At 42.4% G+C, this 23,029-nt stretch overlaps 1 protein-coding gene across 1 annotated transcript in view; it reads right to left on the bottom strand.

The window, feature by feature from the left end:
- UTRN (utrophin) overlaps positions 1-23,029 on the bottom strand; it is a 463,318-nt gene that overhangs the window by 79,773 nt on the left and 360,516 nt on the right. Inside the window, 3 exon segments of the mRNA XM_070733661.1 lie at positions 1,133-1,201; positions 14,383-14,443; positions 15,669-15,747. Coding sequence (XP_070589762.1) covers positions 1,133-1,201; positions 14,383-14,443; positions 15,669-15,747 — 209 coding nt within the window.

Here is a 23,029-nt window from a genome sequence, read left to right as displayed (position 1 = left end):
ATGAGAAAATAAATTTTCACTGCCTACTTAGCCATGTTAGAAAAAAATTGTGATATATTTCTTATTGATGTCAAAATGGAGAATTGGGAAATATTTCCTAGTTCTCAGAGCAGTGATGGGTTGCTATCAGTGCAGTAGGTGGCTGTGCACTGATAGCAGTCGCCAAATTGTGAAATTCATGCGCGACTGCTCCGGTGCCAGTCCTTTGGGCGCCACCATCTTTTTCCTTTAAATTTTTTTTTGGGGGGGGGGGGGTTGTTCATGAGAGAGAGGTCGGCGATACTTTGTTTCCGTGCATGTGCAGAAGCGTGAGATTTCAGCAAGTTTTTGCTTCCTGTGGAAGCAAAAGCACACTAGGGATACATGCATACACACGTGCAAAACACGTGCATGCATGCAAGAAGCCCCGGTAGCAGCAGGTAAGAGCAACCCACCCCTGTCTCAGAGCATAGAGTTTTGCTACCCTCCAGAGGTAGCATATCCTCCAGAGGGTTTTTGGCCATCCCCGTTTCCACTTTTAACCGATCATTTACTCCCCAAACGTTACATCCATCTTCATTGCTCACTTCCACCCAAATAAAGTAATATGGCACCAGCTGTATTACTCAGCTACTAATTCAGTTGATATAGCTGATCGGTTTGTCTAAAGAAAGCAAATTGGCGGTGGATTCATTGATTCCCAAGCTGTCTCCTTAATGTCCTATTGCACTAAATTGCTGATGGCTTGAAAAATTGCTCAGAAATTGTTATTTATTTCCTAGGACATAAGCTTCATTTAGTGGAGTTTTATCGCCCTGCCGCTGACCTTGAAGGTTTAGGATTGCTTTCACGCATTACTTATAACATTTAAAGTTAACATAATTGTATATTATGATGTACCTATAAAGAGCAGTCCAAGTAATAAGATAATATAATCTCTGTATCAATCAATGCCAAGTCACTCACCCAAGGAAGATTAATGTTTTATATCTATGTGTGACAATTTAGGTTTTGTGCTGTTGCTGTACGTTTTTCTGCATGCCTTTTTTTTTTTTTGGCTCTTTGTATGCTGCTAATATATGAGTGTCATAATTCCTAAGGCCCTACATTGAAAAACAGCACAGAATTTTGCAGAGATACTATAGGCACCTACATTTTGTCTTCCCCATTTTGGGTTTTTCTTGTTGCGTACTTGTAGCATCTATTTTTCCAACTCCCCGAACTAGAATACAAAAATTCCTGTGTTAATTGTTATTTTAAAACATTTAATCAACGTTTTTGCCTGTAAAGAACTAAATAGTTTTGTTTACCGGAAATTTATTCCATTTCTAACTATCCTACTGCAATTCAAGTAACTCTCAGATAATTTAGGCATACAGTTCCAGTCTAGCTGATCCTGCTAATACTCATGATAAAAAGCTATCATCTTATTTCAGATTTATATTTCATCTTTTGAACAATTTCTGATAAAAATGTAACTACGGTAAGTCTATTTACTGTAACTTATCAGTCAGTGGAGAGGTTAATAGGATAAACATAAGGAAGTGGAGACTTAAATGCTGTTTTCCTAATGAACTATTCTGTTTGCCACTAATGAGGGAAAAACAAGAAATATGCTCATTTAATGCTGAATAATATGTTTCATATTTATTCAATTCTTTTAAACAAAGTATTAATTGTTGATTGAAGGGTAAAGTTTAACAAACAAAAATTATTCAGTGGGCTGTCTATCTTTACATGTTCTCTTGACTAGTTCTATGAATATCAGAAGAGAAAGCATAATGTAATAAAAGCTGTTCAGCAAACTAAAACGTCTATGTAACTGCTATAAGGTAGAAAGCAAATTTTAGATTTATGTTGCCACTAACAGAAATCTCTTCTGAGTTTTAAGGGTAACATAATAAAATTTATCTAAGATATAGATCAAACATTTCATCAGCCTTGAAAAATTGCAAGGAAAATGCAAACAACGTTACAACATCATAAAAACAGGCTTTTAAAAGCAGACTTCTGGTGTCTCTAAAAATTTATTTTCCAAGCTTCCTACTGCAATAACTTTTCATAGCGCCGAGGCACTTCTGTCCTTTCTAAGACATCCAACATGAACTTTCATTCTCTTCATTCAGTGTTAAAGTGATAACTGAAAGACTTAGGCTTCGCTCAATACCTTATCCACACAATGTTTTAAAGGATAAATACTTCAAACCCAAACATATCCAGTTCAAATCTCAGAGTCAAGTATACCAAATATTAGAAATAAGGCTTAAGATGTTTGAAATGCATGGTCATGCAAAAATCATATAATCTCTACAACGTCACAGACTCTTGGAACGGACCACTGAGTCCAATCACCCCACTCAGTTAAAAAATCCAAATGAAAGCATCCCTACCTAGCCTTTGTTTAAACTGCATGAAAAGTCACAACCTCTGTAGGTAATTGCATTGCACTCATGTCAGCAGTACCAAGACACTTCCAGGTTGAAAGGATTAAGCCATTGACGTCATCATTGCCTGGGGGATGCCCAGTTGGGAACAGGAGCGAAGGACAGGAGCTCACCCTACTCCACAGCAGCACTCGGGTCTCAAACACAAGCTTATTGAGTCTGTCATCTGCACCTCTATAACTGCAACCCAACAAGACAGACACAGACTTCAGAGGATAATCAGAACTGCAGAAAAAACAATTACTGCCAACCTGCCTTCCACTGAAGATCTATATACTGCATGAATCAAAAAGAGGGCCATGAAAATATTTACTGACCCCTCTCATCCTGGACATAAATTGTTTCAACTCCTAACCTCAAAATGACGCTGTAGAGCACTGCGTTCCAAGACAACTAGATATGGGAACAGTTTTTTGCCCGAACACCATCACTCTGCTAAACAAATAATTCCCTCACCACTGTCAAACTATTCACTAAGGCTGCATTACTATTACTATTAGTCTTCTCATCTATCCTGTTCTGCCTGACGGGGCTCAGGCGATAATTAAGGGTCCAGGAAAGAAGGTCAGACACACACAGGCAGTGCTAAACAGCAAAATTGTATCAAACACAAAAGGAAACGCTAAACAAAATGTCCTTATTCTTCAGGAGTAAAACACAGTTCTAGGCGAAAGTTCAGATAGATACAAAGTGCATGATGTGGAGCGAAAAGGCAACCAAATACAAAGTTCACATAGCAGGAAAGTTCCAGGAGTTCTCCCAATTCATGAGGCACGATAGAAGCAGTGATTCACAGGTTTCCCAATGCCCACTTGCCTGACATTGCTGGGTTGAATCCAAACGCACAGACCAAAGATCTCAAAGCAGGGAACAGCAAAGCCACCCAAACCACACAGATAAACGTCCACGGTTTGCCTTTGGCTCCACTCCCTTTTGTAACTGTAGCCCTCATTATGGGGACCACACCCAACCCTCAGTCTGTGAACCACACCCAAACACAGGTGACACCATAATCACTGTTGATAATCCCTTAATTGAGCCCTACGTTGCATTGCTCTACGGCTACGCACATTGATTATCTGTTCGGCATTCGAATCCAAAGAAGAGAGGCTATCCGATGGGCTGCCTGCCAAGTCCCCTGGGCTGTCTGCCAACTTCTCTGCACTATCTGCCAAATCCTCTGGGCTGTCTGCCAAATTTTCCTGGCTGTCAGCCAGACTTTCACAATCGCTCTGTTGACGCATCTCTCACATACATGGGAGCAGCAGCCGGCCCAGGCCCAAACACAACATATCCTATCACCCATCTCCTCCCATTTATGACTGCAGGACTGTAACTTGTTGCTTGTAACTCCCTCATGGCATACCCACCCAAAATGGAAGCTCTTAAGCATCCTTGATGGTCCATACCTTCTCTTCAGCTATCCTTGAGGATCCATAAAGGAAAACTCCCTACTTGGAGCAACTATGCTCCTGCATCTCTGAATACATCAAAACAACAAAGCATATACTTCTCCAGTGCTGTACCATAAACTGTACCATAAACATTTATAATAGTATTATTGTAAAGCTATGTCAAAAATATCCAGGTTGCATGGGACATTCCCTGAAATGTTTGAATACCAACCTTGCTACAATTTACAGCACTGCCAGTTCTGTGTTCCCTAAAAATCTGTGTGATGAAGATTTGAGGCCCAAGTTTGGGACTCAACATTATAAATTAGACTCAGTAGTTACCCATATGCCAAAATAGGGTGCTTCCCCCCCTCTCTAATATTCCCTTGTACTTTTTTAATAATTCCATGTCTTATTTGAGATTATGACTTTTTAATTTTTTTATATTTTTATGTTTTAATATACAGTTTTAGTTTTTAATTTACATATTTTACATGGCTTTTACATACTGTATGCGTTTTATGCCATTTATTTATTATACTTATAAACTTTTATTAATGATTGTACTCCATCCTCTTATGCTGGTCTTTGGCTGTAATAGAGATTGACTGATTTGATAGTTATTCTGCTGTTTAGCTTGACATAATAAATTTAAAAATAAAACTGTAATAAGTTTTGCTATAATCCAGATATGTTTGCCATAAACATGTAACATTCATTTAATATACAACTGGCTTAGAGAAACTGATCACATCTGTTACAAATAGCAATAAATCAGTGAATTTTTTCTGGCTGCATAAACACAATGTTTTTATTTCTGCTTATTATGCTGGACCCCATGGGTCTATTTTTCATCAATTCATTTTCGACTTTCCTTAAAAGCATCCAAATTTGACAGTTGAAAAACTAGCCTCTGTCTCCTTGATTTCCTTGATGTGTGGTCAATAAATGGAGCACATAAATGACAGAAGCATAAAAATGATTATCACTGAACTCAAAAAGAAATTAAAAATGAAAAAACAACAATAACTCTGAACTGAATCAAATAAAGGCACATGGTTACATATGCTTTCAAAAGGACGGTTCCTTTTCTTTATATCTGAAGTATTTTCGCAGGAGTTGAACTCCACATCCTGGTTCTGTGCACAAAATTGAAAAGGTGGCCCAAAAATCCATGCTATGGATCCATAATAAATTATAAAAAATTAAATAACTGCCAAGATTTCAAATAAAATGTTCCAGAGATGGAACCTCAGCAAAAAGATGTTCAACTCTACATACTTGCTTGTATTTAAGCAGAGGCTGCTTGGACATCTTTTGTGGATGATTTGTAGAATACTTTTTCACTGGGCACAGAGTTGGACTAGACCCATAGTTCCCTCTAAGCTGAGCAGTGAGCAATGGCTCACTTAAAAATCATCATCAACTCAGAGTTTTTCAAACCTGCCCAGAAGCCGAGAGAGAAAGAGTGAGAGGGAAAGAGTGCCGCCCAGTCCCGAAAGGACTGCCGCTCAGACACTATACTTTTCCGCCCACCCCCCCAAAAAATTAGAGGGAACACTGACTAGACCAGGGGAAAATGTTGCAAAACATCATGTGATGACAACATGACACAGTGAATTAGACACCTGCGGACAAGACAGTCTGAAGACTATCTATAATGTACTACAGCTTTCTCCCACCAACTACAAAACTCTGACAACTGTGGTAACTTTTGATCATCTGTACAAAACCATTTGCTTGTTTGTTTGTTTGTTTGTTTGTTTGTTTGGTTGGTTGGTTGGTTGGTTGGTTGGTTGGTTGGTTGGTTGGTTGGATTTCTAGGCCGCCCTTTTCCGCATTTTTTCAATTGCTTATTGAGTCAAAACTGACCTTATCTTTCAATGCAAATTTAAGAGTGGATACTAATCCATCTTGACTTCACTAATCCGGACTTCTGCACGATCCTGCATTAGCTACTGTGAATTCAGGACTCCTTGTCTTTGAAAATCAGATCCTCTGAGGGATCTTCAGAAGTGCAATTCATTGAAAATGAATACAAGTAATCCTCAATTTATGTCATGGATTATACTGGTCTTTAAGCAGATCATCCGATTTTATGACCTTTCTACAGCAATCATAAAGCAAACAGCAAAATTATTAAGTAAATACCACAGTCATTAAGTGAATCCGTTGTCTGCAATGGTTGGTTTTTGCCAGACGTAAATGGCAATTTCTAACAAAAACATGATAAATAGTGATGGGCGAACCCAACGGTGTTCAGATTCGGCAAATTCGGACAAACTTTATGCAAAATTCGGCCGAACCCGAACCGAACCCGAACTCGAACGGGGAATCCCTCCCACAAAGAGATTCCGGGGGCGGAGCTTTGACGTCACCGGCAGGTTGCTATGTTTATTTTTACATGAAAGGACCGCCCTTTGCTTGCAGCACCGCTGCGGCGTCCTTTTTCATAAAAATAACAATGTTTATTTTTACGTGAATACCTCCCTTTGAAGGAGCTGGGGAATCCCTCCCACGAAGAGATTCCGGGGGCAGAGCTTTGACGTCACCGGCAGGTTGCTAAGGATGCCAAGGTGATCACTTCCTGGATTCCATGGAATCCAGGAAGTGATCACCTTGGCATCCTTAGCAACCTGCCGGTGACGTCAAAGCTCCGAACGCTGAACACGACCCCGAACTTTGCCCAAAGTTTGAAAAAAATTTAGGTTCGTGTTCGGCATACCAAACACCATAAAATTCGGTATGGACCTGAATTGTGCGGGTTCGGTTCGCCCATCACTAATGATAAATCATGGTCACATGACCTTGGAATGCTGCAAAAGATCATAAATTCAGGCCAGTTGTCAAGCATCCAGATTTGATTATAGGACTATAGAAGAAGAAAGGAAGCATCAAAATAAGCAGCCCTGGGGAAGTCTGTTGAAATTTTAAACAGCCACTGGTTGTAAGTTGAGGACTACTGGAACTTAAAGCATTCACTTGGCAGTAAACTACTAACTGAATGCTATAATTCTCGAATCATCGGGTTATTAATTGCACTTCCTAATTGCTACCTCATACAAATTCAACTGGATTATTCTTGTTATTTGGGCAGGTGGACTGTGCTAGAATGTAAAACCTGGGATAAACACTGTATATTGCCAGTTTTCAGCCTGATGTGACCCAACCACAACTGTACAAGGACTATGCAAGACTTGAACTTTATAACAAATTTCTCATTTTTATTGGAAAAGAGATTGCACGTAAGTGAAGAAATGTTTCTGTGGAACTTGCTTGATTGGCTATTTAGGGGATGGGACTTGAGATAATGGGACAAAATAATACAGTAAGTGTGAGTGATATGTGACAACTGCAACATAAGAAGGAATTTACACTGCTGTGTCAATCTTTTCTATGCTTTTAGATGCAACATTTAGCTCATCCTGCACACAGTTTTGCCTATTCTGAAAAAAAGTTCAGCCCATCAGGATTAGTCAATAATAACCTTCTACTTTTACAACATTTGCTGCCAGACATAAGCAAGATTTCAAAAGCTTTTGTTGCGTCAAATCAATTCTCTGCCTTCTAAATTATATAATTTTAGATAGGCTTCCCTGGAAATAGGTCTCATTGATCCTCAGAAGGATTTGCAGTAGTACACTTGAAGAGTTACATTTATTTTCTGTTTTACTCTCGATCTACTCTTCTGGCGGTATCTAAGCAAGCTACTGCAGAAATTGTTCATGGTTACCGTATTTTTCAGAGTATAACATGCACTTTCTTCCTCCCTAAAAGAGCTGAAAATTTAGGTGTGCTTATACTCTAAATGTAGCTTTTTTGAAGCTTTTTTGAGCCGTAACTAGGTGCTATCAATTTTCCCAGCTCTTACCGGCTTGCAAGCTCCTTCATTGTTACTCTCTCCTAATAAGGTTTTTTTCCAGCATTAACCATGGGATAAAATAATGTGCCAAAGCTGACCAGACTAAGGATGAATATTTGGTAGGCTGATTTCCCTCTCTATTTTCCTCCCCAAAAACTTATACTGTACTCGGAAAAATATGGTAATTCCTAATCCAAAACATAGCAGTGAGACCATGAGAATACTCTTGTTGGATCAGATCTAAGCTCATCCATTCAGCACATGTAACATATCAGCAGAAGCATCTCAAAAGACCACAAATAGATAGCCCTTCTTTCACATTTTTATCTGCAATAATACACAAGCACACAATAGATACAAACATAAGGTAAACTGGTCCAAACTCAATACCAGAAAATATGACTTCTGCAACAGAGTGGTCAGTGCCTGGAATGCACTACCTGATTCTGTGATTACTTCCCCAAACCCCAATAACTTTAATCTTAAACTGTCTACTGTTGACCTCACCCCATTCCTAAGACGTCTGTAAGGGGCATGCGGGCACCCACCAACGTGCCTACCATCCCTGTCCTACTGTTCCCATTTATTTGTATCCATATCCTGTATTCAAAATCATGTCTATACTTATCTTATACATGTTTGACAAATTAAATAAATAAATCAGATGTAGAGGTATTCCATGCCTGGAAAACACATCCAGTAATCAAAGTGAGTAACAGCCATTGGCTTGTCTTCCAGGAATCTGTCTAGTTCTTCTTAATTCCTTCTAAACTAATAACCAAGGCCAGGACATGTGGCCATATATTCCCCAAAGTAATTATATGCTGGATGAATAAATACTTCCTCTCATCCGTCTTAAATCTCCTACTCAGATTTACTGCCTGGCCTCCAGTTTTAATGTGGAGAATAGAATTCCCTGTTTCTTTTTTGACACTCTCTAATTTCCTAGAAGAAACTTTGATTAACTTAACAGTGCTATGGTCGCCACAATGCAAAAAGGATGTTGAGACTCTAGAAAGAGTGCAGAAAAGAGCAACAAAGAAGATTAGGGAACTGGAAGCTAAAACATATGAAGAATGGTTGCAGGACCTGTGTATGTCCAGTTTAATGAGAAAAAGGACTAGGGGGAGACATGATAGCAGTGTTCCAATATCTCAAAGGTTGCCACAAAGTAGAGGAAGTCAAGCTATTCTCCAAAGCACCTGAAGATAGAACAAGAAGCAATGGGTGGATTTACCGGTATATTACTTCTTTTACTTCTCCCAAGTCAATCAAGTTGCCTAGGCTGAGAGATAGCAACCCAGTAATTTCCACAGTTGTATCCTTACATCTAGGTCAACACTTTAATCGCTACATCACTACATCGGACCAGGATATCTGCGAGACCGCCTTCTGCCGCACGAATCCCAGCGACCAGTTAGGTCCCACAGAGTTGGCCTTCTCCGGGTCCCGTCGACTAAACCATGTCGTCTGGCGGGACCCAGGGGAAGAGCCTTCTCTGTGGTGTCTCTGACCCTCTGAAACCAGCTCCCACCAGAGATCAGGATTGCCCGCACCCTCCTTGCCTTTCGTAAACTTCTTAAAACCCACCTCTGCCATCAGGCATGGGGGAATTGAAACATCTCCCCCTTGCCCATGTAGTTTTTGTGTATGATTCGATTGTGTGTTGTTTTTTATATATTGGGGTTTCTTTTTTTGGACTTTTTAATCTAAAATTGTAACCTAGATTTTTAAATATTAGATTTGCTACTATGTATTGTTCTTCACCATTGTTGTGAGCCGCCCCGAGTCTGCGGAGAGGGGCGGCATATAAATCCAATAAATCTAATCTAATCTAATCTACATTATACTTCTCCATTTGTTATCTCCTACTTTACAGGCTGCATGAGAAATACATGGCCAAAACAAAGCAGCACATGGTATCATTCCCTCTTGACCTCAGAACTCACATCTAAAATTTTGCTTTCAGGAAAAATCTAGCTAGATCTGAACCGAAGGGCCTAAACATCTCTGAAAGGCAAGAGGTAAGACACTAATCAGTACAACTCTTGCTTCAAATAAGATTGGCTGCCATATGGAGTCAGGGGTCACATTTTAAAAGCTAATTGAGTTTGAGAACAAAATAATGAAAAGGATTCAGTAAATTAATTCCATGTTGTCTATTCTTCAGAAAGCATAAGGACTATGGAAATAATAATTAGAGAACCCACAAGATGGAAGGGTGTGGATGCCTTGGTCTATCCAGACACACAACTTGCAGTCAATCTCTGCATTTGGTGGGAGAAACTGGGGAGCTGAAGTCTTTTCATTATGGTTGCCAATTATACCGTGAGCTGATAAATCCCTGTAACCATCAAAGGACCTCTTCCCCTGCTGCTGATTGTCTCAATGGCCTAGCCACCAAGAGGCTGAGAATATATAATAAAGCAAATCTTACCTCAAAATTAAAATAAATGTAAAATAATGCACTTGGGGAAAAGGAATCCTCAATCTGAGTATTGTATTGGCAGTTCTGTGTTAGCAAAACCTTCAGAAGAAAAGGATTTAGGGGTAGTGATTTCAGACAGTCTCAAAATGGGTGAACAGTGCAGTCAGGCGGTAGGGAAAGCAAGTAGGATGCTTGGCTGCATAGCTAGAGGTATAACAGGCAGGAAGAGGGAGATTGTGATCCCACTATATACAGCGCTGTTGAGACCACATTTGGAATACTGTGTTCAGTTCTGGAGACCTCACCTACAAAAAGATATTGACAAAATTGAATGGGTTCAAAGACGGGCTACAAGAATGGTGGAAGGTCTTAAGTATAAAACGTATCAGGAAAGACTTAATGAACTCAATCTGTATAGTCTGGAGGACAGAAGGAAAAGGGGGGACAGGATCGAAACATTTTAAATATATTAAAGGGTTAAATAAGGTCCAGGAGGGAAGTGTTTTTAATAGGAAAGTGAACACAAGAACAAGGGGACACAATCTGAAGTTAGTTGGGGGAAAGATCAAAAGCAACATGAGAAAATATTATTTTACTGAAAGAGTAGTAGATCCTTGGAACAAACTTCCAGCAGACGTGGTAGATAAATCCACAGTAACTGAATTTGAACATGCCTGGGATAAACATATATCCATCCTAAGATAAAATACAGAAAATAGTATAAGGGCAGACTAGATGGACCATGAGGTCTTTTTCTGCCGTCAGACTTCTATGTTTCTATGTTTCTAAAATTGATTTCTCTTGTCTATGCATAAAGGACTGTTATAGGCAAAGACCGAGAAACAAAGTGAGTATGGTTTCTTTTGAAGAACACTTGTAAATAATGATTCATGTCCCACTTAATCCATAGGTAGCTTTAACAATACTATTTCTTACACTCTCAAAAACATACCGAGTAAAAAATTGCAGAGCTCCTATTTTATTCTTTTTTGAAAGCATCTTAGTCTGTTACAATTTGAAAAATGAAACAGCTAAATCCACAATCTTAGTTAATCTGACATTTAGGAATCCTTCAATTTAATCAATGGCATTCTATGGACTCTACCAATCCATTCAACAAAGTAAACTCAGGGTCATAATTAAAGTTGCCTTAGTTAAGAATAAATCCTGTTAAATCTTGAAATGGAGAAGCTTCTCTGGATTTAGAGGCCTTGGGAGTTTATATGGGGCTTTAATTGATAAGCTAAGGAGAAAATGAATCTTGCACTTTGATAGAATGTCTGCTTTTTTTCCTTTTCTTTTTTCAAGTTCAAATACAATTCTGTCTATATTATATTGTGCTTCTGGGATACACTGTCTGACATTTATTGGCTTGGCCAGTATGATGGCTTGGAATGTCTGGTTGTGTGCTACAAAAGGTTGTTTGTAGTCAGGAAAATTCAATCTATTGACAGGAATTAAAATGTTATCCAATGGATGGTTGAGACTATTTTTCAACAAGTAAGGCAATAAACTAAGCAAGGAAAAAAGCAACACTGAGGTGTCTTTGGACCTGAATCTTTTCCCACGCTCTCTTAAAATAGGCTGCCAAAGCTTAGTTCCAAATCATTTTCTGACAAGAAAATAACTCACTTCTACTCCTCTGCTCGCAACAGAATACCTTACGCCACCAGACTTGAAATTCTGGGCTTAGAAAACTACGCCGCCTTTGGCATGACTTAAGCGTAATTCATAAAATTATCTGTTACAACGTCCTACCTGTCAACGGCTACTTCAGCTTCAACCACAACAATACACGAGCACATAAACAGATACAAACTGAAAGTGAACCACTCCAAACTCATTGGCAGAAAATACATCTTTAGCAAAAGAGCAGTCAATGCCTGGAACTCACAACCTGACTCCATGGATTCATCCCCAAATCCCCAAAATGTTAATCTTAAACTGTCTACCGTTGACCTCACCTCATTCCTAGGAGGTCTGTAAGGGGCATGCATAAGCGCATCAATGTGCCTACCAACCTTGCCCAAATGTTCCTTTTTATTTGTACTCATTTATGTATTCAAATAATGTTATACTTATGTATATTATCAAACGCATGGTACATACATACATACAAAGATACAAAGATACAAAGATACAAAGATACAAAGATACAAAGATATATACATATATTCATACATACATACATACATACATACATACATAAAATAAAATAAAATAAAATAAACATTGTGTTCAACACAAAGTTTAGAAGTAGCAAAACATTCTCTTTAACCTAAAAATTTAACTTCAGTTATCGTTTCCAGGAGGTCCTTAAAACACCTTTTTAATTTAATGTAAAAGCAGTATCATTAACTTAATAGAATTTCTGATACCATCACACTGGATATAGACCCCTGCAGAATTGTTGTTCTATTCACTGAAACTACCGGCGTTGATTAGAAAATAAAGCTTAACAAAGCAGGTAGACAAATTCAATTACTGAGACTAATTATGGCAATATTTCTACTTTTAAAAAATCTTTAGACACAATTATAGTCCCCCATGATAGCATGCAGCATTATATAGTAATCGCTTACTACATCTTTGCTGGCTGGAATACTCATTTGAGTAGAGAAAGAGAATAAAAAATCAAGCCAACCAGCAAGCAGGGAAGCAAAAACAATTCAATATCAAATATTCATTAAATCACTTTAAATATGAAACATTTCAATCAACCAGTTAACAATGAAATACAGTTTTATAATGCCTACCATCCACAGGTATTATTAAAGCCATCAGTTCAAAGCCACTGTAAACAGTTTGTTTAAGCTGATATGCTGTCCCAATCCAAAAGGACTCTGGCCTATTTATATTCTCCTGTTACACTAATAAGGTTAAAAAATCAAAACGAACAGCTTCACCAAATGCAAAAATGTTGGCACCGAGGAACAATCAAGCATCCAAAATGAAGCTCTCAAAGGACCTCATTAGTCAAAGCCATTTCATTCCCAAACCAAAGCTCTCTTCAAAATCATGCTTTAACAGTTATCCTAAGGCTTAACAAGGCAGGACATAATCTATTTTTTAGAAGATAAAGGAAGACTGAGAAGGTTGATCTCTGGTCTCCAAAGATGAAAATCCCTAATGGAAGAGACTTAGAATTCTCTGCCTTTAAATTGGCCCATGTTAAGCTTCTATCAGCTGGAACCACAATGATCTGAAAAATGTTCAGAGTTTACATGATGGCCATGAATTACAGAATCTACTCCCAGAGATGGTATATACAAACATCTAATGTTTGGCAAGCTTCAATACCATCCTGGTGATGAGAGAGGGATGCTATCACGCAACAAAGGCAACATCCACTTGTACCAAACTTCAAGAATAATGTCTCACATCTGGTTATCTACCTTACCTTCCTCTGATCTGTTGCAGAGCCTTGCAAATGAGGACTGTCATTCTGCATCCCTGACCTTGAACTCACAGCTAGAATCTTACCCAAAACTCTGATGAGCAAATTGTAGAAAGGGGACACAAGTTTTCTAATGTGCCCTCTAATCATAATTGGGTTATGGATGAAGAGAGATGCATAATGGGCAGACCTGGCATTAAGTAGCTGCAGCTGGCCTCTAAGAATCGAATAACATGGCTCTTGAACTGAGGAAAGCAGACAGAGGCAGGAACTGGGAAAGCAGACATAGGTGAAATAAAACCTTCATCTCTTGAGAGCAATTCCATAAGTGTTCTACTGGGTATTTGATAAGATTCTATTAAACATGATGATGGTAACAGCCTACATCACCAGTGTCATCATCACATGCCCAGAACACACATTGCTAACTAGCACAAAGTATGCAAAGATACTATTAGCTTGTTGTAGAGACATAACAGAGACTCAAGAGGCTATATTCCATGTAAACTAAAGTTTTCAGAAGTAACATCAACAGCAGCACTTGTAGAGTGGACCAGGCTGGTTATAACTTTCCCTAAATGGGTTTAGACCTCAGAACTTTCCAAGCCAAAGATAACAAAAGGTTTTCTTGGCTATTTTCTTGCAACCCTTTGTTTCCATGGATAGCCTGGAGTCCAGACAGATATTTTTTGGAGGAGTGCAACTCTACTCCATTTCTTTTATTTAGATGGATAGATACCTCCACCCAAAGTATTCCTGTGGTGTCTAATATCATGACCTCCCAATATAAGGAAGGACATCTGAAACTTAATGATGCTTTGAAAAAGTCCATGCATTTTATTCTATTATAATTACTACAAGAACAGATACCAACTTACTTAATGTAGTATGGAACACTGTTATGAGACACCGATCTCTGCCATGGTGGTTGTACAGAGGCTATAAAAAATGTTTTTTAAAAAAGAAGTAAATAAATCAAGAAATTGATAATGTGTTATTTACAAATAGACATACAGTACTTGTATAAAGATGCTGAATGTAGGAAATGAGAAGAAATATTCCAAACTCTGGGAGCAAACTGTGCTGAATATTTTTTTAAGCATTTATCCTCAAAATCAACAGTACTCCTTTCAAATGATTAGTTTAAAACAATTACTGATGAAGAACCACTTATTTGGAAGATAAGTGGTCCAATTCAATCCACTTAATGAACAGACCAAGTGATCATATACCCTTTGATTTGGGAGCTTTCCTTTTTATTTTTGGATTCTTTGCTTGCAAATTGTGAGTGCATATATTGATTCAACTTTAAAAAATATATCTTTCTATTTCTTGAATTCCCCCAGTTCCCATAATAGTTTCAGTTACTTGCAAAAATGTTAAAAAGTCACCCTAGGATAATAAGATGAACTCCTTCTTTCATTATGGTTTTTAATCAAGATTTAGTATTACAGTGTTCCCTCGATTTTCGCGGGTTCGAAATTCGTGGATAGCCTATACCACGGTTTTTCAAAAAATATTAATTAAAAAATACTTCGCGTTTTTTTTCCTATACCACGGTTTTTTCCATCTGATGACGTCATACGTCATCACCAAACTAATAATTTTTGCAAATAAATAACAAAAAAAATAATTATTGTTAATAAATAATTATGTTTATAAATATCAGGATCACTATTCAATGGTGAGTACCAGTAATAATGGTGAGTAAATGGTTGTTAAGGGAATGGGAAATGGTAATTTAGGAGTTTAAAGTGTTAAGGGATGGCTTGTGATTCGGTCCATAGCCAAAAATGGTGTATTTACTTCCGCATCTCTACTTCGCGGAAATTCGAATTTCGCGGGTGGTCTTGGAACACATCCCCCGCGGAAATCGAGGGAATACTGTATGTCCAAAGTCATATAATAACTCTATATCATCTTTTCTTTCCTATCCAGCACATGCAAATTAATTGTAATACTAAATTGTGATTCTCTGAGAATTGTCTTTCTGAAGAATTCTCTGAAAGGATGTTTCATACGTGACCATCATTTTGTTCTATATTTTCCTCAATGCCAGTTATTAAAAACAAGCATATTTGGGATGAAAAGAAAATTAAGAACCTTTGAAGTACTTCATTGGTCTACTATTAAGTCCTCATTAAGCCATTTCATTAACACTTACTGGAAAGTAAATCTTGAGATTCAGGTCCATAATCATGGTGTATTTCTTGTAGTAGTTTAATACGATCATCTACTGAGATCTGCATATAAAAATGCATACAAGGAAAAGCAAGTAGTAAGCTTTCAACTGATCATACCAAGCCAACCTCATATAGCCAACAAGACAAATGATTTACAATTCTATTGTGCAAATAGATTTAAAGAGAAAATATTCTCTCCTCTTAAATCTGCTTCCCTTAAATAGAAGCTAGTAATGATTATTCTGTAAGCAATGCAAATCAATATCAAATAAAAGCCTTCTTAGTGACTAATACCGTCTACTGTCTACTGAAATGTTCACTTATTCCCTTGTCTAAATATCTGCAGTCGACATACTTTATTTTGATTTTATTGACAAGAAACAATAGTGGAACTTGCTGTTTACTGATTGAGCTTATGGGTCAACATTTATCCTGTTTTGCTAATTAAGCTGGATGAACATATACAAAACTACCCCAGTCAAATCTTTGTAAAGCATAACAAGTGTTTCTTGTTCTTCAAATATTGAAATGGAAGAAGGAGCGTTGGCTTACCTTAACAGTGCACTGCGGGAGAATCCAAGCATGGGATAAACTTTGGTCGGTTGGCAAGGGACCAAGTTAAAAATAGATTGAATAAGCCCTCTGGCAGGCCAAAGCCTCTAACTCCACATGATGGCTTGCTATTTGTTCGCTGATACCCTCTTTCTCCACTAACTCCCCCAAGCCAGTTTTCATGTAAATATCCATCCAAGATAAGACATTGTAATCCAGAATTCTGGCAACCCTTGACCTAACGAAAGCTAGGGCGGGTTTGGACTCTCCCGCAGCGCACAGAGAAGAGTTCAGGTAAGCCAACACTCGTTGTTTTGTGCGCTCCTAAGGAGAGTCCAAGCATGGGATATACCCAAACTTAAGTCTCAAGGGTGGGAGAAGGCTGGTCTAAGGGAGCTGATGTGGAGCAGACCCTCTGTAGTACCTGCCAGCTGAAGCTGAGGGATTGCATTTTGAAGAGCTTGTATGCTACATATACATTGAGCTGCTTCAAATTTAGGATGGCTCTCCAGCCCCCCAAGCTCCCTCTCTATGGTGGAAATTTCAACTAAACAATGTCGTTTGGCGGGACCCAGGGGAGGAGCCTTCTCTGTGGTGGCCCCGGCCTCTGGAACCAACTCCCCCCAGAGATTAGAATAGCCCCCACCCTTTCGTAAGCTCCTTAAAACCCACCTCTGTCATCAGGCATGGGGGAACTGAGATATTCTTTCCCCCTAGGCTTCTACAATTTATGTATGGTATGTTTGTATGTATGATTGGTTTTTAAAATAAGGGTTTTTAGCTGTTTTAGTATTGGATTGTCGCATGTTGTTTTTACCACTGTTATTAGCCGCCCCGAGTCTACGGAGAGGGGCGGCATACAAATCAAATCAATCAATCAATCAATCAATCAATCAATAAGATGGTGGATCTGGGTGTCCACCTGTTTCCGTTTGATGGCATTGGACGAAAGGACCGTTGAACTTACCTGAACGGTCTTCTCGCTGCACTGTGAGGAGAGTCCAATGTGGGTTGTTCTTCAGCCTCATTGGCAGGGACTGAGTTAAAAATTAACATAATTATGTCCCGCCCCCCTCTACCTCCTCAGGTTCAGTCAAGAAAAACGAAGGAATAGTGTAAACAAACCAATTTTATTAACTAAGAAGTTAAACTGGTAACGAACTGAACCCCTGGGCCAAGAAGCCGGGAGGGTTTGGACTCTCCTCACAGTGCAGCGAGAAGACCGTTCAGGTAAGTTCAACGGTCCTTCTCCCCTGCACTGTTCGGAGAGTCCAATGTGGGATATACCCAAGCAAACCAACTAGGGCGGGATAGGCTGGACCAGGGGTGTCTGAACACAAACCCGTTGCAGCACTCTGCGACCGAATGCCGCTTCCGATGAAGCGAATGAGTCTATACGGTAGTGTCTGATGAAAGTCGTGGGGGCCGCCCAGGTTGCGGCCCGACAGATGTCATCGATTGACGCCTGTGTGTTCCAGGCGGCAGTGGTGGCTGCACTTCTGGTAGAGTGAGCCGTGATTGTCCTTGGCAAAGGTGTCCCACGTGTCCTGTATGCCTCCATAATGCAGGACCGGATCCATCGGCTGATAGTTTTAGAGGACACCTTGTTGCCCATGGATCCTGGGAAGAAGGAAACGAATAATGCTTCTGATTTCCTGAAAGAGCTGGTCCGTCGAATGTAAATCTTTAGAGCTCTACGGACGTCCACTTTGTGCCAGCGTAAGACTGACGGGTGTGAACCGTGGGTACAGAAGTCCGGTAATATTATGTCCTGGGATCTATGAAATCTTGTGTTGACCTTCGGCAGAAAGCTGGGATCTAACCGAAGAGTAACCCGATCTGGGTGGAACACGCAAAGGTCCGGCCGGACTGACAATGCCGCGAGTTCCGACACCCTGCGAGCAGATGTGATGGCCACTAAGAACGCTACTTTGATTGATAGAAGGCGAAGCGTGATTTCTCTCAGTGGTTCAAAAGGAGGTCCTGTAAGGGCCTGTAAGACCAAAGTCAAATCCCAGGATGGGAAGTGATGGATAACTGGAGGAGAAAGATTCGAGGCTCCTCGGAGAAAGTCTTTAACCCATGGATGATGGGAAATCGGTCGAAGGGGGTCTGGTCTTAAGACCGTGGCGATAGCTGCCACCTGCCTGCGAAGGGTGTTTGGGGTCAGCCCTTCGTCCAGCCCCTTCTGTAGGAAGTCTAATAGATGTAAGATGGAGGCTGAGCGAGGGGGGATCTCTCGAGCTCTGCAGAATCTACAAAACGCTGCCCATGTCGCTTGGTAAATGCGAGTCGTTGACGGGCGTCGAGCCGATTGGATGGTATGGATGACCTTTTCCGACAGGGATTCCGCCCTCAAGCGGTCCCCCTCAATCTCCACACGGCAAGCCTCCACCACTGAGGCTCTGGGTGCACCAACGACCCCTGGGTGAGGGAGAGTCTGTGGTATGGGATCCTCCATGGCGGGGAGGTTGAGAGGTCCATCAAGTCCGCGAACCATGGTCGTCTGGGCCAAAAGGGGGCGACGAGAATCACCTCCGCCTGCTCCGAGAGTATCTTGGAGACTACCCTGGGTAGAAGGCAAGTCGGAGGGAAGGCGTAGAGTAGACCCCTTGGCCATGGGGAGAGGAGCGCATTGATACGGTCGGCTCCCGGGCACGGGAACCGGGAGTAGAATCGGACCACTTGGTTGTTGAGGTGGGTCGCGAACAGGTCCACTACCGGTTCCCCATAACGGTGTATAATGTCCTGGAAAACCTCCGGGTTCAATGACCATTCCCCCGGGTCGATGGTTGTGCGGCTCAACCAATCCGCCTGGGTGTTGTCTGATCCTGAGATGTGTTCTGCTTGGATCGAGACCAGGTGTGTTTCCGCCCAAGACATCAGGGAGTGAGCCTCCTCCATCAAACGGCCCGACCTCGTACCTCCCTGATGATTTATATGGGCCCTTGTTGCTACGTTGTCCGTCATGACGAGGACATGCTGTCCCTCTACCCGGTCTTTGAAGGAGTGGAGTGCCTTGAAGACTGCCCTTAGTTCTAGTAAGTTGATATTGGGGTCCCTCAGGTCGTCTGCTGTCCAGAGACCCTGGGCCACTCTGGAGCCGCAATGTGCTCCCCAGCCGGAGAGGCTCGCATCTGTAGTGATCGTCACCTCCCGATGGTGTAGGAAGGGAGAGCCTCTGGTCAGCGCTTGGGACGTCCACCAGGGCAGAGAGTGACGGACGGGTAACGTGAGACGTACCTGGTGTTTGGAGTGGCTCATGCGTGCTCTTTGGAAGGGGAGGAGGAGCCATTGAAGCGGGCGGGCATGCAGCCGCGCCCATGGGACGATGCTGATGCAGGAGATGAAGACTCCTAGCAGCTGGGATAGAAGGGCCAAGGGGACCCTGGTGCGGTGCTGAATAGAAGCTATCAGCGTCCTCACCCTCTGCTGCCTCTCTGATGACAGGTAAACGATTCCGGCTGCAGAGTCTATCAGAGTTCCCAAATGTAAGAGCTGTTTGGTTGGATTCAGGTGGCTTTTCACATAGTTGATCGTGAAACCACAGGTCTCTAGAGAACGTATTGTCCGTTGTAGATCTAGTCTGGCCTGTTGAGGGCTGCTGGACAAGATGATTACGTCGTCCAGATAGGCCATGAGACGAATGGATCTGGTTCTCAGGTCGGCTGTCAGTACATCCAGAAGCTTGGTGAAAGCTCTGGGGGCCGATGAAAGTCCGAAGGGCATTGCCCTGTACTGGAAATGATGGTCCTGTATACAAAAGCGGAGGAAACGTCGATGATGTGGATGAACTGGTACGTGCAGGTACGCCTCTTTGAGGTCGATGGAGGTCATCCAGTCGTGGTGTCGGATGGATGCCAGGATTGACTGTAAGGAATGCATCTTGAAACGTTGGTAGCGAACATAGATGTTCAGCTGCTTGAGGTTGAGAATCAGGCGGTAGCCGCCGGACGTCTTGGGGACCAAGAACACGATAGAGTAGAACCCCTGTCCTTGTTGATGTACTGGCACCGGTTCTATTGCCCCAATGTCCAACAGGTGTTGTACTTCCCTGGCAATCAGGGAACATCTTGGTTGAGATAGCGACGGGCATTGTAGGAATCTGTCCGGAGGAGTCTGTAGGAAGTTGATGCGCAGACCATTTTTCACGGTATCTAGCGCCCAAATGTCGGTGGAAATAGCCGCCCAAGAGCCTGAGAAGGACTGCAGGCGTCCACCGATGGGTACCTGGATGGGTAAGTCATTTTTGTTTTCGGTACCCTCCTCTGTTCCCGCCCCGAAAGGATCTGCGGGGCTGTTGGAACTGTCGGTTCCTGTCTCCATAACCTGTTCTGTCGGACCTGAAGGATGGCTGCGTGTAGGAGCTCTGTCCATATGGCCTGGTGTTTGAGGCCGCAGGCGCGGCCGTGTCCGCTCGAAAGGGCTGCCTTCTGTAGTATGGGGCCGCCCGCCTGTCTTGCCTCCTCGCCGACCTTGGCAGCACCTTTTTCTTGTCTTTATCCTCGATCAAGACTTTATCTAGTGATTCTCCAAAAAGTGTGGTCCCTTGGTAGGGCGCGGTTGCAAGACGCCATTTCGATTTGGCGTCCGCTTGCCAAGAGCGGAGCCATATTAGGCGTCGAGTGGAAAGGTTGGTAGCCATCGCCCTGGATGAAAACCTAGAAGCAGCCAAGGTGGCATCGGCGGAGAACTCCGTGGAGGCGATCAATTTATTAATGTCTTGGCGAAGGCGAGCGTCCTCCGGGCCCAACCTGGGGAGGATGTCTCGAAGCCAAAGGATTGAGGCCCGGTTGAAGAAGGAGGCTGCCATAGCAGCTCTCAAGGACCAGGCACATAGCTGGTGCATTCTCCGGATCAGGTTCTCGGCCTTCCTATCATCGGGCCGCAAACCATCCGCCATCTCCGATGGAACCAGGGCATTGGAAATTAGCGAGGTAACCGGGGTATCCACAGCCGGGTATTGGAGCAAATCCTCTATTTCTGGATCGAAGGAGTAAAGCTTCTTGTCCAGAGCTGAGGGACCCAGAGCTGCTGCTGGTTGCTGCCAGGGCCTCTTTATGTTTTCTGCAAATATGGGCACTGCAGGGATAGTTTCTGAGTCCCTTTGAGGCTCATTAATGAGTCTGGAAGCGGGTAATGTGCCCACATCCTGGTCAGCCGTCTTTTGGGCACTGGTCAAAGTTAGTGTGGTTCTGGCCTTGTTTAGGAGAACCCTGAAAAGGGGTGCCTTGAATAAGCCTGCTAATACAGGCTGTTCTGGTAAGGTGGCTTCATCCCCCGACAGCTCATTCTCTGGGTCTGAAAAGGCCTCTCTGAACTCTTGCTCCTCCTGAAAAGAGTCATGCAGGGAAGGTGCAGGTGCAGGAGCTGACCAGATATCCTGCCTGCTGGGGCGAGGTGGCAGTGGGGATTGATGTTGTTGTTGGGCCCCAATTGCTATGCCCTGTGCATAAGCTGAAGCAATCATGTCTTGTACCGAGGGAGACATGGCTTGCCAGTTATCTGTAGAGCCCCTGAGCCCTGCTGCTGTGGGCGTGAATGTGGCTGTAGCTGCTGGAGGTTGAGAGGCAGGCCTGCTCCATTCTGATCTCTGAAATCCCTCAGATGGTGGGGGGGCACTTAATGGGCGGTCTGGTGAAAGACCCCCAGCGCTTTGAAAGGGAGGCCCCTCGAAGGTGGCCGATGACAGGGGAGGAGGACCCAGCGGGCTTTGATAAACGGGTGGAATAACCATGGCTGAGGGGCTAGGCCCTTGTCTTGGTTTTGCTTTGTCCAGCTGGGCCTCGAGGGCCTTTATTTTCTTCTCAGCCTCCTTTAGTGCATTGGAGGACTGAGAGCTTTTCCCCTTAGATTTTGAGCTGGGCCCCTTGTCCTTACTTTTATTCTTGGAGGAGGAGGGCACAGGAGCGCTGGGACTGGATTGAGACATGTTTGTAACAACACCGAGCCAAAAACACGAGGTTACTGCTTAAAAGCAAGTAAAATGGTGGACTAGGGAAGCTGGTGTCCCCTAAATAACATGTCATCTGTTTTTCCTGCTCGTGATTGGCTGGATACTAGGTAGAAGCCCATAATAGCTTCGTTGTCCTGGCAACGCCCTGAAGCAAGATGGCGGCCCTGGGATAGGCTGAAAAGAGCCTAGTCACTCTGACCCCTTAGCAAACAAGATGGCGGCCGTGACATCAGGCGGGAAAAGCTCTGCTTCTCAAACGGCCGGAGGGGGACTCAGAGGCTTTGGCCCTGCGCCAAAATGGCGGGCGCAACTTCGGGCAGCTCGGCAATCATCTTCTGCACCCCCCCCCCTTCAATTCCTTCGATCTCTGCTCCTCTGAGCGATCGGGAACAAGGTGGCTGCAAAGGGCCTCCGAACAGCTGATCTTTTTTTCCTTTTTCCATTGCCGATCGGCAGGAACGCTGTCTGGGAGCTGCTGGGATCGCCTTACAGCTGATTTCCCCCCATGGGGAAATTCTGTGTACTGATTGCTCCTCTGATCGGTAAGAACCGATACTCGGAGACTCGTTGCGCTGGAAGAGTGGTTGGGGGGGGGGTGTCTGATCGCGGGCGTCAGGGACCCCAATCCAGCGATCCCTTTCAGCAAGGCAATACTCCGGAGAGCAGTGGCCTCTCAGGGATTGAAGAGACGGAGAACAATACCCCGGAGGGCAGTGGTTCTCGAGATCCAGGTCTTCCTCCTATAGAGAAAGGGAAAAAAAGGAGAAAAAATTATTGTTAGTAAACATCCTATAAATCTCACATACTGTGAGAAGAAAACTCATAGTCCCTACA

Source organism: Erythrolamprus reginae, chromosome 1 (assembly GCF_031021105.1).
Source record: "Erythrolamprus reginae isolate rEryReg1 chromosome 1, rEryReg1.hap1, whole genome shotgun sequence".
Lineage (NCBI taxonomy): Eukaryota > Metazoa > Chordata > Lepidosauria > Squamata > Dipsadidae > Erythrolamprus > Erythrolamprus reginae.
This window is presented reverse-complemented; position numbering and strand designations above follow the sequence as displayed.